The sequence below is a fragment of the Conger conger genome, chromosome 2, assembly GCF_963514075.1.
Source record: "Conger conger chromosome 2, fConCon1.1, whole genome shotgun sequence".
NCBI classification, from domain to species: Eukaryota; Metazoa; Chordata; class Actinopteri; order Anguilliformes; family Congridae; genus Conger; species Conger conger.
Genome location: NC_083761.1, coordinates 57,900,872 through 57,920,293, shown reverse-complemented (window position 1 = coordinate 57,920,293; position 19,422 = coordinate 57,900,872). Strand labels below are relative to the sequence as shown.

At 42.8% G+C, this 19,422-nt stretch overlaps 1 protein-coding gene across 1 annotated transcript in view; it reads left to right on the top strand.

Moving 5' to 3' along the window:
• llgl1 (LLGL scribble cell polarity complex component 1) overlaps positions 1 to 16,021 on the top strand; it is a 59,545-nt gene extending 43,524 nt beyond the window's left edge. Inside the window, exons 17-23 of the mRNA XM_061232626.1 lie at positions 902 to 1,185; positions 2,070 to 2,334; positions 3,021 to 3,135; positions 4,757 to 4,839; positions 9,759 to 9,882; positions 11,750 to 11,832; positions 13,762 to 16,021. Of these exons, the coding sequence (XP_061088610.1) occupies positions 902 to 1,185; positions 2,070 to 2,334; positions 3,021 to 3,135; positions 4,757 to 4,839; positions 9,759 to 9,882; positions 11,750 to 11,828 (950 nt within the window). The 3' untranslated portion in view covers positions 11,829 to 11,832; positions 13,762 to 16,021. The remainder of the gene's footprint in view (positions 1 to 901; positions 1,186 to 2,069; positions 2,335 to 3,020; positions 3,136 to 4,756; positions 4,840 to 9,758; positions 9,883 to 11,749; positions 11,833 to 13,761) is intronic.
• Positions 16,022 to 19,422: the final 3,401 nt, after the last annotated feature.

Genomic DNA, 19,422 nt, shown 5'->3' with positions numbered 1-19,422 from the left:
ACTGCAATGTGTCTGCGTTTATTGCACTAGTTTTACAAGCTACATACACCAGTCTGTAAGAAATCATTTTAGCAAAGATTGTTCACATTGGCTTTCTCCTCGAATGCAATGGCATCACGAAAGCACTGCTTTTTCATTTCATCAGCCATGGTATGTATTGAATAATAATGAAAGGATGCGAGACCACTGCACTGTAACTGAACAAGAAGCAGACTGGCTCTGTCGATGTCATGCTGCAAGAATGAGGACTCAGTGTTTCATGGAGGAACATAGAACATGGTACAGAAGAGTAAGCTGTAATTGTAAAATGGCTGCTAGATGAGGATTGAAGTATGTGGGTGATTTATTTAAAAAAACTTTTGTAGTAGTAGAAGGCTTTATTATGCCTCATGGGGAAATTTGTTTTGCAGTCAAACAAATCGAAATACAAACAACACGCATTGTACAATACAGTAGAGATTTACACAACAATTGTAAAAGGCCCCCACACATTTTTTGTGTTTGAGATTTTCAAATCATCCTGGAGCTTTTCAATTTGTGTTCCATACTGATTCAAGTAAAACTATTTTTGGTAGAAGTATACATATTTTAGGGTCTAACTGCTGTTTGTGAAACAATTTGAGGAATGTTTTCTCGTAATTATGATTGCTAAATGTTAACACAGAGCGCTGACCACAGGAGGTATAGCGGGAGGGGGAATTAGGCTCTGGGGGCAGAATTTGGGACTTCTGAAAACCTACGTCACTGCTCCTCACCAAAGTTTTGTGGGCGTTTTCTGGAACCTGGAAGGGAACGCTGAAGCGCGTGGGCCTTTCGTCGGTCTGTTGAGGCAGGCTGGTCTCAGTATGCACCTTCGGGGTGATGTAAACATTGAGGCGGTGTGTCGTATGCTTGCACACAGGCTCTCACCACGGGCCCACCATGTGGGCGGGCACCAACTCGGGCTCCGTGTACGCGTACGCCCTGGAGGTGCCCTCCCAGGAGAAGTTCTCAGAGCAGAGCGCTGAGGCCGTGCTGGGGAAGGAGATCCAGCTCATGCACCGGGCGCCCGTGGTGTCCATCGCCGTGCTGGACGGCCGGGGCAACCCGCTGCCCGAGCCCTACGAGGTGTCGCGAGACCTGGCCAAAGCCCCCGACATGCAGGGAAGCCATTCCGTCCTCATCGCCTCCGAGGAGCAGTTCAAGGTGACCGCCACGTGCACCCTGCAAAAAAAAGTGTTTTACTCTTGTAATGAGAATGAGTAGAAAATATTACCTTGTTTTAAGGTACTGTTTGACTCAATAAATGTTTTACTGTACCCCATTGGCAAGTCCTAAAATGAGTCTCACGTCATTGGCAATAGTTTTGTCGTATTTAGCCAGACCGTAATAGCAGTAAGATTTGAAGTCTAAATATAAGCCTAAAATACTTGAGATTTGTGATTGACTTATTTTTTCGCCAGTTCACATTCCCCACGTTTCCTATGAAAGGCAAAGCATGCTGTAGACTTCAAATAGCCCGCAGCCATACCAATGCACCCTGCTACTGTCAAATGGCTGAAGCTAAGCGACTGTGGGCTTGGTTAGTACTTGGATGGGAAAGCCAAGTTGCTGCTGGAAGTGGTGTTGGTGGGCCAGTAGGGGACTTCCCTCTGGTGGAATTACCCTCAACGCCCCCGCACGATAATGAGGACTCTGTGCTGTAGGAGACCAAGGTCTGAGGTCCTGTCTCACTGTGGTCATTAACGATCCCATGACACTCTTCGCAAAGAGTTTGGGGGTTCCCTGGTGTGCTGCCTGAATTCCAAACCTGGCTCTTTCAACCTGCCACTTAATCATCCCCTGATTCAATTGGCCAAAATACATTGTTCTCTCCCCCTCAACTTCAACTGGTGTTTAGTGAGTGTTCTGACGCAAAATGGCTGCCATGCATCACCCAGGTGGGTGCTGCACATTGGTGGGGGTTGAGGGGTTCAGTTTCCCCTTCATCATTGTAAGTGCTTTGAGTGTCTACAAAAGAGCTATATGAATGTAATAATATATCTCTCTATCCATCTAAATAAGCGTGTGTCCCCCTGACCCACCCACAGGTGTTCACACTACCCAAAGTCAGTGCCAAGACGAAGTTCAAGCTGACGGCCCACGAGGGCTGCCGGGTGCGCAAGGTGGCGCTGGCGAGCTTCGGCAGCGTGTCGGCAGAGGAGTACAGCGAGAACGGCCTGGTCTGCCTCACCAACCTGGGCGACATCCACGTGTTCAGCGTCCCGGCCCTCCGGCCGCAGGTCCGCTATGACTGCATCCGCAAGGAGGACATCAGCGGCATCGCGTCCTGCGTCTTCACCAAAACTGGGCAGGGTGAGTACGGACCTCCTCTCAAAGCCAGCTCTAATGGCTCCTCTCATGCTGGCTCCTTTTTCCACCCGTTTGGGAGGCCTGCCTCCTTCCCCCTTCCCCAGTCATCGGTGTGGTTTTGCAAGTAGTGCAAAGTGCAAGATAAATCATCCCTGGGTTGACACTGAAAGGGTCTGAGAACAATTAACAGCTTTTTACAACTTGGGAGTTGCAGTTGTGGTTGGAACAAAATCCGGCACACTCTGGGGTGCCCTGGGACTGAGTTTGAGAACCCCTGATGTAGAGTGTCCTGTGAAAATAAAATGTCAGAGATACTTTAGAGTTCTGTGCTCCGCTGATCTCTGAGGGTTGTGCCAAAAGGAGGATTTGTTTCTGGTACTCAAGCAATCACATTTGAATTATAAACAAATCCAGTAATATTGGACTGCAGACTTGCAGTGTTTATGTAATAATTGGCATACTGCTGAGTATGAATCCTTAAAATTGCAACGGCAATTAAAACGTTTTTACCGAATTGCAAAACTGAAAGTACAAAAGAGGACTATTGTGTTGTAAAGTGGCTACAAATAAGGTTTGGAGCTTCTCACTCTGTGACCTTTCTTCATAACTATGAATGAGATGAACGGGGTGTGCGTTTGTCTGCATGTGTGTGGTAGTTACAGGATTGTCGTGTTGGTTCTCTCCATTAGGGTTCTACCTGATCTCCCCCTCGGAGTTTGAACGCTTCTCCCTGTCAGCGCGGGTCATCACCGAGCCCCTGTGCTCCGTGGACATGGACCGGCCTCATAACCACACAGCTCTCAGGTAACCGCGCTGACGGGACCGCACCTGACCGCAGAAACTCATCCGTTTGGTTCTACGCTATTCAATACTGTACCCTCAGTATCAGTGATCTTAGCACGGTGATCATTGTCACACATACTCTATTGCAAACCTATCAACCGTTACTGAACTGGAAGTCCTAGAATAAAACCTGATGTGTTTTGACGTACAACTCAATATTTTTGAAAGAAATCCCAATAGCTGCTTGTAAGGCACTTGTAGAGGTGGTCAGTGGTATCTTGTCAGCATTATATCCTTCAGAGTAGATCCTTTGGGACTGAAATGTAAATAATGTACAGCTCTGTCAGTCAAAAGCTGAGCAAAACTGCAGCACTTTGTAAAGAAACAAACCATGCAGCTTGATAATTTGTAAAACCACATGATTCTATTCCTTGTGTATTCCTTTTAGGATTTGGTTTGACTTTTGGGAACATTTAGGCTCTTCTTATCTATGTAAGGTTTTTAATTTGTTTGTTTTGAGTGGTGCTGACCAGGTTTAGTAAGACTTCCATTTGAACTTGAGTTCACTGTAGGCAGAGATGGTTTTATTACTCTGCAGTGCGGAAATTCTTATTAACAGCTCCTCTGCGTTGGGTGTGAGATGACTCCCGTGCTGAGGAGGAGGGAGGGAGTGAACAGCACATTCCATTAACGCTGCAGTCTTGAAGTAATCTTTCCCTGTTTATCTGAAACCAGCAATAACAAGACAAAGACCGCCTTAATGTTTCTCTACCCCGTCGCCTTTAGAAATGACAGTCTGGTTTATGGGCCCAATGATGTGCGGCCTGCATTTCAGCGGGCGTTTTCGTGCTGACACGGACAAACTCTGATTTCATTTTGCTTCTTGTTTAGCTGCTGTAAGTACTGGCTGTGTGAAAACATGCCTCACTGTTGAAAACACAATATAACCAAATAAATGGTTGTCCTGGAAAGCAAAAATCTATCTTGAGCTTCTCCCAATCAAAAAGCGACTGCTCCATACGCCTTTTTTTATTGGCCCATAAATACTGGTCCCGTTTTGTATTCTACTGACCAACTGGGAGATGCGATACACAGGCAGCCTCCTGGTGCGCATGGACTTATGCGGGTTTATTATTCTGAGCACGCTCCAGAGAGAATAGCACACAATGCTCTGAGCAACACTGCACACCACTGAGGACTGAGTTCTGTTCCCTCTACTTTACACCAGCACACTGATTACAACCAGAGGGAATCTCAAATATTTAAACTCCACTCCACGGAGGAGGAGAGGAATGGGGTGACAGTTGGGGTCAAGTATTCTCGGGGGGGGGGTGTTGTAACTTAGGAGACCAGACTCCTTTCAGCATTTAATTTCCCTTGTACAGATATCGGTTGTGATGGAGGTGGATGCTTTTGGCAGCGTATGGGGTCGGTGGAAAAGTGTAACCGTGTGTAAAGGCCTGATATCGACCGAGTGCATGTTGACGTTTTATTTCAGGGATTGACATGCTTGCTGTACTAGAACCAAGTTTGTCAAACAAATCACATTGTTGTGCCAAAAACAACTTAACCCTTAGAATGACTTTGACTGCTTTGCGGATGAATCTGTAGTGTAACGTTCTGTCACTGTTTAATCCTGCAGCAACACGACTACATCAATTCAGGCCAACGGTACGCACAAAATACAGTCCACCGGAGAGAGCCATTCCCTCGGGGAAGCAGAAGGTAAGGATTTACATTTTTCTATGCATAGGAGAAGGTTATGGTACATATGTACTGGAAGAAAAACACATTCTGCTTTGTTGTATTTCCCTAGACCACAATAGGTGTATCAGCAAATATGATGCGTACCATCCAAGCAAGCTATACTTGACTGTTATTTCTAACAGCAACAACATGTTACTTTTGCCCTTCTGTTGCTCTCTAAAGCTTCATTGTGTCTTCTGTTAACCTGCAATACAAAAATAAAGCTGTTTTAGGCTCCAAATAAAATGCATGTTTTTTCCTGGGAAGCTGTGATTCAGTAAACGGCTAATGAATTTGCGGATGCTATGCGCTGCACAGCTCTTACTGTGCTATCCTGCTACAGAGCTTTTTGTTCTGTAGGAAGCAGGCTCTGTGCATCTCTGTAGAAAACTAGTTCAAATTGTCTAGCGGTTGTTTGACTGTTTAAGTTTCCCCACCACTCCAGGCAGTTTTGGTCGGGATTCCCATAGCAACATGACAGGGTGGGTTGTTTGAACTAATGCTGGGTCCTGCGCCTATAACTCTTGCAGCAGCTGAGGTAAACATCCCGGGTTAGGTTTAAGACCCCTGTCTCCTGGGTCCTGCTTGAATATTGATTTTTCAGCTTTTTTTCCCCTCCTGGATTTAAGCAGCTCCCGTTACTTCTCAGCTCCTCTTTTAATCAGGGAAGATGAATCGCCCAGGAGTCTCTCAGGAGTGTCCATGGCAACACCCCTCAGACCTTCTCCCCAGTCAGCCCTAATAATAAAACTTCCATTAAAGATTCATGAGGGAAAATTCCACTTTGTGAAAACTTTTTACTCCCCGTAGAAAAGTGGGAGCTGACCTATAGTGAGCAACAAAGTTCTAGTCTCTGCTCTCGATTTTCTTAGCCTTGTGCACTTGTTTTGATTGAAATTTCAAGCCATTTAGATCCAAAATAAACACAACATGCCAGTTGAGAGTAGTTTGCAAATGCCCTGTTAAATTATTATTGTAATCCATTGTAAAATGCTTAACATATGGATTATGCCTTCATACTTTACCCACCTGACAGACTAGCCTGTGCTATCATGACCTGGATATCACTCTGCCAGGCAGACACTCCTATCATGTATACTGTGTGCATAATGATTGTTATTCCAGGCAGAAGGGCAAGGAGGAAGGTAATGTAAAACACGCTCCTGACAGACCGTAGTATGTATTCAAACTCTGAGGCCAAAGCACTCATCCTCCCTGGTAGCCATATTGTATGGAGTGATGTTATGGGGGTGAGGGGCATTAGCGCTGGCCTCTGAGGGTGATACAAGGCTAAATCTTATCATATTCAGTCCTCAGTAACTATGAAAGCTGTGTGGGCTTTAAAACCTCATTATGTATTTCCCCTTCATTCAAGTAATATATTTTAATAATATTTTCTTGGAGGGTGGATGTGCAGCTTTTGAGGTGCCCTGTCGATCCCTGCCACCCGTGGCAGTCACCCACTTTCCAGAGTGCTCTGTGTGTCTTTTCAGTTGATTCGGTCCGGAGATCTGAAAGGGCATTGTTTCCTGAGCGTGCAGCTGAGTTCTTCTAATGGGGTTTCTCCTTTGAATCTTTCATCGGGAGGCTGTGTTTCGCTTATGGACGGTGTTGCATTTTCCCCAGTGTGCTCTGTGGCTCATTGTCGCCCTCATCACAATGACTCATGGCCATTGTGTTGTGATATCTGGAGTGACTGCTAATGAGATTTGCGGACTACTCTCTGTGGTCTCTGTCTTCCAGTGGGCATATCATTGTCAAATGAAATGCGCACCATGTATACAGCCTGCACCATAAACTTTCATACTTGGCTAGTGACCAAACCGATCTCATTTGAAACCTTGGCCAGTTCTAATGGACTTTTATCTGCTTGACCTGTGGAGCTCTTTAAACTCTCCATGCGTTCCATGATACCTTTTTTATTTTTCAGTATCAAATTTAATTAGACAAACCCATTACATTTGTCTGATTAATTATGCGTTTTGAGTGAATTATTCTGAGCAATTTTTTTATTTTATTTTTTAAAAAATGTGCATTTGCAGTGGTGTCATATCCTGTACAAATTTTATTTTAATTTTCTTTTTACAAGTGCTATTTGCATTACATTTTGGAATCTCAAACCAGAAAAGTATTTAAAAAATAACATGAATTACACAATTACCTTGCTTTTTCTGCCAAACGTAATTGCGGATATCAAGGGGTTTTAATGTTTTTAATGTTGCTTAAATTAGGCAGCCTGCCAATGTATGCTAAGGAGAGAGTTGGACCAGTAATCTTATCTGGCCACAAAATATGATTTAATATCTCAAAAAGTAACCCAAAGGTCAAATACTACATCGTTACCAGCCATAAAATTAAATATTTTAGTTCTTTACGATATATTAGATGTGTGACACTGAACCAGCAAACCAGCTGTATTGTGACATCTAAATGCACATTTGTTCATGCTCTGATGTGTATAGATGATGTACCCTGTTAAGAATAAACAAATTAATTACCACTTTATTTGTATAGCAATCCCTCTTCAAATTATCTACAGATGGTAGTCGTTCAGCCCTGATATTATTATAGAAATTTACTTATTTTTTTCTTCCCTCTTGTTGCCTCCATCCCCAGAATGCTCTATGAAGCAATCTAAAACTATTATTGGCCCACAGAAAAACCACATTATAACCTGCTTCTGCAGAATTTGTGCCACAGGAAATGGACTTAATTGGAAAATACTTTCTTGCATATTTTTAAGAATAATCAAGTAACATGCATATGTACAACCTCTGGGACATATCATCTCTACATACATCTCGAAATATCTAAAGAATCCACCATCCCAAACAAAAGCTACGTATCTGGACCAAATGAATGCTTTTAGATCTAAAACTGAAATTAGCAACAACAACAACAAAAATACAAAATAAAACTCAATGTGAAGCACTTTGAGGTTGAGAAACACATTGGTCTTTCATAGAGTTTATGTACAGCCAATCAATATTCAGTTATTTGAAGTGACCGCTCTCTACCAGTAATAGTGATGTCTATCAGAAATGTGATATCAGTCCTGCTTCTTGCCACACAGTAAATCAGGCTCACACAGGAATGATTTGCAGGAAGATGCATGTGAAGCTCAGCAGGCAGACTTTCAGTGATCCAGTAGGGATCTCTAGTGTGCCAAGAGATGCTGTCATGCCAGCCAAATGAAACCCTCCTTTCCCTCAGGAATGCTAATCAACTTGTGCTTCGCCCTGTGGAGCTGCTAGACACAGTTGAATTTAATACCAGACCTCAGGGCCCATCTATTCCATCAGGCCCGTTAACACACAAGCATTACTGACCTTGTTTTACAGTAAGCTCCATAATGTTTGGGACAATATGTTTTTTTGGTGGTTTGGCTTGATACTCCACAATTTTATCTGGTATAGTCTAGTTTTGAGTGATTGTTCCTCCACACTTTGCTCTTGCAAAGGAAAAAATGACCCCCTCCCCCATGTGAAACAAGCTGGTGGGTGTGTTACGTTTTGGGCATGCATGACTGCCTCAGGTACTGCCTCACGTGTCTTCATTGATGCAACTGCTGATGCAGCAGCAGAATTAGTTCTGAAGTGTACTGAAGCATCTGATCTGCTCCTGATCAAGCGAATGCTTCCAAACTCAGCGCTTCATCCTACAGCAAGGCGATGATCTCGAACATACTGCTAAAACAGCAAATGAGTTTTTTCATAGCCAAAAACTGGAACATTCACCCGATTTGAATCCAATTGAGTATGTATCGAATGTTGAAAAGAACTTTAGGCAACTAGCCCCAGAAACAAGCAGGAGCTGCAGTGCAGTCCTAGCAGAGCATCCCCAGAGACGATATTCAGGTGATGTCTATGGGGATGTGAAGGATATCTTTGAAAATAGAGTTTTATATAGATATAGATATAGTTTTGAAAAAGCAATGCAGAATGCTAATCTTTGGTGATATTGTCATCTAATTTGAAAGGGGATTTGTCCAGTGTTGTGGCTATGGCTTTATTATGGTTCTAAGGCCACCAAGCACAGCATCTGTATTCACATCTGTATTTGTTTTTACCTCCATGTTCCCTGTATAATGAGAAACTCCTTTTGTACAGTACATTGATGAAAGGTTCAGCAGGTGCCTGTGAATGTGAGAAGTCCCAAATCTTTCTCCCCCTGCCTGTCATTAGGTGACAGGAAGGAGCTGTGTGACTGGAATACTGCTGTCACTCTTAGTGTTGTGATTGAATGTATCCACAGCTGAGCCTGTCTGAGACTGGGGCTGGCTATACTCATTAGCCCACTCTTTACAGCAGTGCTGTCCAATCTTATCCTAAAAGGGCCAGCGTGGGTGCAGGTTTTTCTTTTAACCCAGCAGTAGCACACCTGATTATACTAATGAACTAATTGTGGTTTTTAATCAAGACTTTAATGAGTAGAATCAGCTGTCTTAGTCCTGTGCTAAAACAACAACCTGCACACACACTGGCCCTTTCTGGATAAGATTGGACACCCCTGCTTTACAGTCTGAGTGATTTCACCATTGCACATCTCATTGGAGGCTCCATGTTCAGCCACATATTTAATAATTCTAAGATTAAGAGTAGCCTGCCCAACTTAAGTATAATATAATATAATATCTGAGGAATAATTGTAAACAATGGTCACAGAAGGGAAAAGGGGGGGCGGGGCATGAAAATGGTTTCAGTTCAGTTGTTCATATTCTAATGTTTTCTTTAAAGCCTTCCAACAGACTAATTTCATTGATATTTATATCTAACGCTTGAGTATTGTCTAAATACTTTTCACTCCACTAGGTCTTGCTGGCCGTTCCTACCCTGTAGTCTTGCTGTATTTGTTTGCAGTGTTTGCCCTGTCCTGCTCACACCGTCTCTCATCCACAGGAGTTTTAGAAGAGATCCAAGCTGCTCTCTCCTCCCCTGCCCTGGACTCGCCCAACAGCAGTGCTGACATCACACTCGACACCACCGGCGACATCACCGTCGAAGACGTCAAAGACTTCTTAACGTGAGTCTCCTGTAGCCTGAGGTGAAAACTGTGAAACTATTGCATCTCTAGGGAGGTTATTTTTTCCTCAGTCCTTATTCATTCTGTCACAATGGGCAGGTGTATTTCTGATCTGTCACTTTTTTGTGTGGTGAATTGACTTATTTTTATGTCTTTATGTCAAAATCCTGTACATAAATCCATAAACTATTACGTAAACTAGCATCAATGTTCATTTTTGTATTAACTGTTGGGATGCGCTCTCATTCAGCAGGAAGTGCCTGTTGTTTATGCAGTACCCCATTACAAAGAGTAGTTTGTTAGAGCCCCTGTTTGTAGTCATATTTCTTGCTGTAGACTTTCCTGACTCCCCCTCACATTGGCCTCTACAGCTGATATAAATCCTGCTGCTAGAGTGGGGAGAGAGAGGGTGGAGGGGAGGGAGAGACGGAGAGAGGGAGAGGGAGGGAGGGAGGGAGGGAGAGTGAGCGGAGACGGTCCACACCCAGGGACAACAGAGGAAAATGGAGGGATTTAGAAACAATGGCAAAAAGTATGTACATCCTAAAGCCAAGTTTTTTCAATAAATGTGCAGTGTCATTAAAAATCCCTCTGCTCTGTTGCTGTCTCAAACATCAAATAACCAGACCAGTATATCTGACTAATAGCTGTGAGTATCTAAGGAGATCTGCTGTATTCCAGCAGATGGTCAATGTTGGCTAAATGAGTTGACACCTCTTGAGCTTGCACTATGCCTTAAACGGTGTAAACATGGAGAATAGGCCGCTCCCCTGATCCCAACAGGGAAGACTCCATTTCCGAGCCCCGTTTTTTTCCATCCTTCGTTCTTTTTAAGTCTCCAGAAGGCTTCCCGGAAACTTCCATTTCGCTCGGGCCCCAGAAGAAAGCCTGCAGTCTTTGTTCGTGCAGTAATCTAGGTCAGCAGAGCTGGAAGAGGGGGAAGAATGGGTCATCTCAATTAGCATCCGAGAGCAGGACTGTACTGGTGCTGCCGTTCTGAAAGAGAAGCAGCCTCCCCTTTTGTCTCACTACTGTTAATAAAGTCCAAAGGCTTCATTAGATTCAGTAGAAGTGCTGGCGTTGTGGATATTTTTGTTTTTGCAGCAACTAATTGCCTTCTGTTTAATTGCACAGTATTTGCAGCTTTTGGAACGGTCACAATCCACTAAAATGCCATTCATATAGATGACCGTCTGTGCGTTTTCACGTGGAGCTGTTTACAGTAGCTCTGCATATCAGCACAATATGACAACAGAAATGTCTAAAAAATATATTTTTTAAATTTTAAGACATTATGGTAACTGTTTTTACACATCAAAATACCTGGTTGAGGTTTGTTTGGACGTGTCGCCAGCTAACACTAGAGTGATATTCCCTGTGGTCTGTAATTGGATCTTGACCACTTCACTGTGCCTTGCAGCCCCACAGAGCTGCACGTAACTGGCTACAACTTCACTCCGGTTTATTTCAGTATGGTATTCCGCACCTTATTTCACACCAGCAGTTGTTCTGACAGGTCCGGCATCTGCAGTCTGCCTGTGCCAGCTGTACCAGAAGCAGTCTTGTAGCTCAATGGCTGCACATCTCAGCTGGTGGAGTGTAGGACTGCTGGCCATATGTGTTCTGTGACAATGCTGCAGCCATCAGGCAGCCTTTTTACTATTGGGAAGGGAACTCCTAAAAATGTATTCCAAAAAACAGAAACTTGGCATATACAGGACGCAGCTTCTGTATGTAGTGGTGTGTGGAGCATTATATTCAGTGGCATTGGACAATCATTTGTCACCAGTGTTTGCCCCTGATGTTTTTGTATTTGTCTCTGTGAGGGGCCCACAGGAGACTGATTCTTACCTATGTTTTCCTGAAGGTCTGTAGATGAAGCGGAGAGGAATCTGAAGAATATCACGGAGGAAGATGGGCGGTCTCCAGGCATTCTCATCAACTGAGGTGGTAAGTTTAGGGAGAGTGACCTTTGATTTGCCCTCTGCCACCAGCGTGGGTCACCTGCCCACATTTACTGGAACTAGCCTGAACTTCTGTGACTGTTGGGTAAGAAGGTCAGAAGGCGTGTAATTTAGCTTCACCCTTGCTCCTCGAAAAATGTGATCATGAACATGTCTAACTGTCATGTTGTTCTCTTTGTAGTTTTCTGTTAGTACAGTTTCATGTTCAGTGTGTCCACATATCATATGCCCCATCAGCCAGGAATTTGTGAGGTTACACCTCCTTGTTTTTTTGAGGGTGAAAAAGAAATTGGGGTGGTGGGGATTATAAGACATGGTAAATGGTTGGCATTTATATAGCCCCTTTATCCAAAGCGCTGTACAATTGATGCTTCTCATTCACCCATTCATACACACACTCACACACCGACGGCAATTGGCTGCCATGCAAGGCGCCGACCAGCATTTTTGGGGGTTAGGTGTCTTGCTCAGGGACACTTCGACACAGCCCGGGCGGGGGATCGAACCAGCAACCCTCCGACTGCCAGGCGACTGCTCTTACTGCCTGAGCCATGTTGGTCTTTGAGTAAAATAAAGCTTTAAAACTGTGTGCTGGAGTGAGCTTGAGTGCAGAGCAGGAGGATGTGACTTGGAAATTGTGGAAGGAGAATAAAAAGGAAGGAGGATTGAGTTGGGCTTCGGGATGATTTGGAGAGCCCAGAGGGTCATGGACTGATCCCTGGTTGTCAGGGGAAGGAAGGTGCCAGCACTTGCATAATGGTGGCCTACAGGCTGACTGTTTGTTGTTGTGAATCCATGTAGCACAGGAAGATGCCCAACGGAGTGGAGATTTTTAATGAATGAGGCACTTGAAGAGCAGCTCTTGGCAGACGACACAGGGGACTGAACACAGGGAGCACAATGGTCCAGAGACACTGGCACTTCTGTTCGGGGCTTATGCTAACCTCACCCAGGCACTGAGCTGGTACCGCTGACAATGGCACCCCTTTGCAATGCCATCTTTAAATGCTGACCGGAGAAAGACATCCCAGCTTGTTTTGCTTTGTGCATCACAGAGAGGCCAACAAAGAGCTGGTTTATTTGTTTATTGCTGCATTTTTTTCTATACTGTTTAAACAAAACTACAGCGGATTATATTTAAACTCCGAAAGAAAATAAGTCACAAACAGGACGAGAGCCGACCCCGTGGATTTCCTCCAAACACAAACTGCTGGGCTGTGCATTCCGGACCGCACATGAAGACACATGGGGGGACACGTATTCTTCTGCCGTTCCCGTCTTCCTCTTCCCCTCTTTGTCCTCCTTCCTTTTCTTGTTTTTCTTTCCCTCTATCCCTTCCTGCTCGACAGTGTGTGGATATAGCTGTGCTGCTCAGGTCATTTCTAGTATTTCTAATGCATATATATTTTTCCACAACATCGAATTGGCACTGTGTCTGTATCTGTGGAGGACACTGATTTCCCTCCCCCTGTAATTACAGCTCTGCAGATATCCTTTTCCTTTCTTGTTCCTCTGGGTTTCCTCGTGAATTTTCAAACACAGCCAAAAATGTTTTGCACTGCCTCATTGTGGCCTTTTGTGCTATTGCATACAGCAGAGGAAGACTGAAGTTGGAATAGTGGGTATTGGTTCTAGTTTAGGGGTGTCAAACTCCAGTCCTGGAGGGCCGCAGTGTCTGCTGGTGTTTGTGGTTTCCTTTCAATCAGCAGCCAATTAAGGCCTTGAGAACAAGGTGTGTGGACTCTTTAGCCAATGAAAGACAAAGAAATGTATCTCTCGTGCTGAAACACACCAAAAACCAGCCGACACTGCGGCTCTCCAGGACTGGAGTTTGACACCCCTGTTCTAGTTCTAAACTTGTGTATGGCACTGTATTAGTTTAATCTGAAACTAATATATCTTGTCTTTGTTTCAGAGATTAACAACTGGGGAGGGCCCAGAGTGCATTGGAGATGGTTTGATTGTGCCTAACGGAACTCGACTGAATAAAACTAATATCAATAATGAAGCCGGACCAGAAACCGCCCTCCATGGGATTTTGACGAGCAACGTGAGGACATGAACTCTTCCTCTGTGCCAAAAGACAGAAAAAGCAGGTTCCCCCCCCCACCCTCGTTCTTATTTCTGGACGTCTGCTCGACCCCCCTCCACCCTGTGAGACTTAACATCCATGTTAAACAAGGAATGCCTTTGAGGGGGGAGAAGAGGATGTGCCGTCGACTGAGGGCTTAGGCCTTTTACGTTCTGCTTATCTGACCGGGAGCAGGATCCTTTTTCAGAGCCCGCCCGAGGGAGCGTGCAGTCCCAGTGTGCTGCTGTGTGCCAAGCGATGAGGATGTCCTCTCCCTTTCCCCGAAACCACCTGTCACATTACAGCCCAATCTGAATCCGCAAGGTCAACGTCTGCCGTAATCGGGTGCCACGCTCCAATCCAAAGTGCAGCGAAATTGTCAATGTTTTTTTTCCTTGTCACCGATGATTACAGGTTGCATTCTTTCTTTTATGTAGAATCTTTTTTTCCATATTCGTTTCCTGGGCCATATGATGCCTTCCCCCCCCAAGCATTCGGTTCAGTAATGGCTCTGTATGGGTTCAGTTTGTGTGTCAGTAGCAGTGTGCTCAGAGTCACACTGTCTGGCACGCCATTATATAATCAGCAGAAGTGATACAGTATGTTTAGACAGTGGACTGGAGTTCAGTTTTCCCTAAATTATTAACTTTTCTCCATTGAGTTTTTTTTTTTTTTTTTTATGCTGTGATGGTTTGTGAAGATCCAGGCCACTGAACAGTTATCCCTTGGACCCTGTGGGTTTGATCCAGTGGTTGAGTTTTCTAACAGATTCATAACAGCAGTCCTGGTTTGCCGGCAGGCCTATTTTTCTTCCACAATGTTTGTAGATTGAGTGGTTACATATGATGGATATTTCTCAGTTGCCAGGATTGTTTTCCTTTTAAATCACTTTCCTTCTTTCAAATGACTTGTTTTTGCCCCATCTTTTCTGCCAAGTCACATCTTTAATATCTGCAGACAGGTTTCTATGACAAGAGTTCTCCGTGGTAAAAATGATTTTGCTTAAGGGCTGTGAGCACAGCAGCTTTAGAGCATGGTGTTTGACCAAAAGTTATTTTGGAAGAGAATGAACCTTTTTATCTTTGTTTTTAAAAGTGAGCAGGTGACTCTACAGTGTTTTTGGTTACCTGGGCAAGGTACAGTCACTTTAAAGGACAGTAATCTTTTTTGATAATGTATGTGTAATATCTTTTTTATTCTGTTCACAGTATTAACACAATATGTAGAAACTAATTGTGTATGATTTTTGTATTGAAAGGATATTTTATAGGCACTGGTGGGTAGAGCACTAATGATTTTCTTACACTGTGTTTTGCTGGGTGATTATGTTGTGAATCTGATCCATGGGCATCGAAGCTAAAGTCCAGGGAGTTGATTGAGAGAGTGGGGCTCTTTGGTAATTAAGGGGTTGTTTGTATTTGGACTGTAAAAAAAGTTCAGCTTTCCCAAAGGTGTTTGTCTTCATGAATTAAAAACTATTATCGTTTGAAGTATAAGGATCTTATGAAGGCAGATGCTTGAACTGAGGAAAATAATATACCAGATTTTGCCCTCAACATCTCAATATATTTTATTAAGTTCAAGTCCTGGATAATTTTTTCTGGATGCCACTTGTGTGATGATAATACACAGACAATGTCAGTAAATGCATTTCATAAAAGCAAAAACTTTTACTTGTGAAAACATGGCAGTTATGGATTATGTTTGTATAACATCAGGAATGGCAATGCAAACGCAATGGACAACCATCTTGCTGGAAACTCTTCGCTTCTCCATATGCCTTGGTTTGAACACAGTCTGTGTGAATACAGATGGCTATCTAGGTTTCTTGTCTTTAGAACCACTTTATACTTTGAAAGGGACCCCAAATGCTTTGTCATTTTATTTTATATATGTATTGTGTATGTTTTCCATCAAAGGGAGACATGAAGACTTAAAATATTGTATTGTTGGCACCTATCCTGTGAAACTTTTAAGACTAGTTTACATTTAATTTTTGGTTTCTTTCTTCTCATGTAGAATGTACCTGTTACTTGATGGTTTAGCATTGTAAGTAATTGAAAATTCAGCATTTGATTTGATGTTAAATAAAGCATTTACTGCCTAGTGTTCCACTGTCGTTTTGTGCAATGCAAATATTCTTCAGTATCAGCTTTCTGGTAAATCACTGAGCACAACATTACAATTGGCTATTCATCAAAACTAAAATAATTCATCCACTTGGGCAGTACTTGCATGGATGCAATTCCTGGCATAATTTCACACAAATCCACAGTTCTTTTAGTCTCAACTGGCAAGCTTTTAACCACCTTGCTGAACTGACTGCCCACCTACATTGACATGTTTGAGTCTGTCCAACGGATACCAGAGACCAGAAAAATCTTGGGGATGTTCAATCTGAAAACGTTTTGCTACGGTTTCTGTGTTGAACCGTTTTCTCCCAACGGTGTGCAATGTTTTTCAACAGGCTTTGAGGTATGTTTGCTCCCGTTTGGTGGTGTGTCAGGTGTAGCCTGAAATCAATAATGATGTAGGCCTATGCCAGAGGATGCCTTCTCAAGACGCCATACAAGCAAACCATACTGTCAGTCAGTCCACCCACAGTTTGCAAAAGGATGTTCAACACGCCTCTGTTTAAATAAACAGGAGTTAATGTGGCTCTGGCGTTGGTGGCTGTTCTAAGGAAAGCTACAGATTGATTCATTTGGTCAGCTCTAACCACCAGGCACGCCTGTCCGAGGGGTTATCACCTCTTGTGGAACTGGAAATTAGCCCCTCCCTTTAATGATGTCAGCATCTGCCCTTGGGACAGAGTGGGCTCATTCCAATCATTTATTTTTCTCTGTACTTTTCCTTTCCTTGCTCCTGACTCATAAATTGATCAAGGTCTGCCATCTTTAAAAACATTCCAACCCCCTAAATATTCCTTCTAGGAGCTAGAAGTAGAAGTTAGGAACTCCCAATGTTTTCTTTGAGCAAGAAGACATCAGCGCATCCTTTGCGGAGATGTTTTTTTGGAAAGCCTGACGTATAAATGATCGAGCTGTGGGTCCACCTCTCCATATCTGCCACCCATCAAGGAGCAAAGGCATTCCATTTGACTCACTCACATTTTCTTGACTTCCCAGTCTTAATTTTGTTTTCTTGCCACCTTGCCGAAGAGTGGAGCTAGGAATAGAAAAAGGAGCAGAAATATAAGCGATCGGAATGAGCCCAGTGTGTGTTGCATACGCCTGCACTTCACCAGATAAAGCCAGGAAATAAGAACCAGCTGGCCACATTCTTGTGGTTTACTTCAAAATTTGCTTGCCTATAAATTAATCTTCAGCATGGAGCTATGCAGGGAAAGAATCACACATCTGCATACAAAAGTGAAAGAATCCAAAACAACTTGATGTGGAAGTGTTTTGAACAATCGGAGTTGACTCCATTCATTTCTTGTGTGGATGCAAGTGTTCAATTAATTTATGAATGATGAATTATATGAATAAAAGAAACCCTTTTTTTTGTTAATATTTTGTTAAATGTCTTTTATACAGTGAGCTTTATACAGTGCTGAGTATCTTCTCTGGTGATGCTCTGCCAGACCTGTACTGCAGCTATCTTCAGCCCCTGCTTGTTTTGAGTGTGAGTTGCCTTATGTTATCTCTTAAGCATATGAAACACATGTTCAATTGGATTCAAATCAGGTGAATGACTTGGCTAGTCTTCAATTTTCCAGTTTTTGGCTTTGAATAATTCCTTTGTTGCTTTAGCGGTATGTTTTGTCTTGTGTATGAAGCGTTGTCTGTTGAATTTGGAAGCATTTGCTTGAAATTGAGCTGATAAGATGCTTCTGTACACTTGAGAATGCATTATGCTGCTGCTATCAGCAGTTACGTCATCAATGAAGACAAGTGAGCCAGAACATGTGGCAGCTATACATGATCAAATCATAACATCCCCACCATCATGTTTCACAGATTGGATCTTGGCCAGTTCCTTCTGGCCTCCACACTTTGTTCATGCCATTTTATTGGTTTATTTGTTAAGGTCAATGCACATTAACATTTCTGTACATTCTGCGGTGTTGGCCAGGGAGGCTAACTTTCACAAACATTCTGTGTGCCAAACCCAAAACATGATCTAAACCTCCAGACAAGTAAGCCACCCTCCATCATCTGCATTTGACATGCATAGCCATAGAATTGTACCTCCATCAGTGGACTATAAAACAGGATGGCTTTATAGTACTCTATAACCATATACCATACATAATGGCCAGGCTCTTCTTAAAAGCAATAGTTTGCCTATGACATTTAAAATTTAAGTAAGGAAATTATATCTGACCAAAATACCAAAATCATGTTCAGGAGTGTCTAAAAGTGCATTATGTGATCTGACTCTCAAAGAGAGTCAAGACTCTTTTGCATTTGCTACTGCTTTTTTAGATTTGCGTGCCATTTTGATTCAAGATTTTTGACACTCCTTCATGGATGCATGGGATGGAGAGGTGAGGAAGCAATGTATGTATCATACAGTGTCGCATCACATCAGTATGATTCGTTTCACTTGGCACAGTCTGGATTGCTTCACACATCAATCAATAAAGTAAGTAAAATGGTGGGGGAGAACAGAGCATCCTCCACTTGCTTTATACATAAACATAGTGTGTGCTTTTCTGCATGCAAGCCTACTACACATTGGGCCAGTTTTACAGACAGATTAATCTTATTCCAGGACTAATTGACTAAATTTGACTAAATAAAATAGTTGCGCATGAAGAATCTCCATTCATAATTTCATTTAGTCTCAGAATAGCCTTAATCTGTGTCTGAATCATTAAGCTTGTTCATTTGTTTTAATTTGACATGGTAGTGTTGGATGTATGAAATATAATGACTATTATGACAATAACTAAGAGGCTAATCTTGAATATAATTGAGTATGGATTTAACTATTGAAGTAGGATGGATAATTTAGAATTTTCATACAGCTACATTTGAAACTTCATACAATTTCAATATACTTGCATGGTAATGGATATATCACTGTACGATATCTCCCTCTGTTGAACGTATAGTGCATTGCATTACGATGTTGGTAGTCCGTTAAGTCAAGACACTGCAATAGTTCTGCAGACTATAAGGAATACCTGAGTGCAGTTGGTGACAGCACTCATTCATGCCACAGACAGAACAGGATATGCAAGAGGCATGCTAATTAAACTTTAGTCTTTAAAGAGAGCTTTCGGTTTGTTCTGCTTGTTAAAGCCAGCGTGAAGTAGGGCATGTGAGAAATCCTCATCCTCAACCACATCATATTCCTTGTCCTCAAAAGTGATACTGAACACAGGAAAGAAAGAAAGAAATATGCAGTGTGTAAACCGTCTTATTTTCAGTCTTATAACTTCAGTGCTTTAGGCATCAACATAAAAGTGACATGTACAGACAAAATTAAGGAAAGAAAGGTGCCTATGTTCAGTTGTTCTTGCCATACACAAAGTAAATACATTTTATGTTGTTT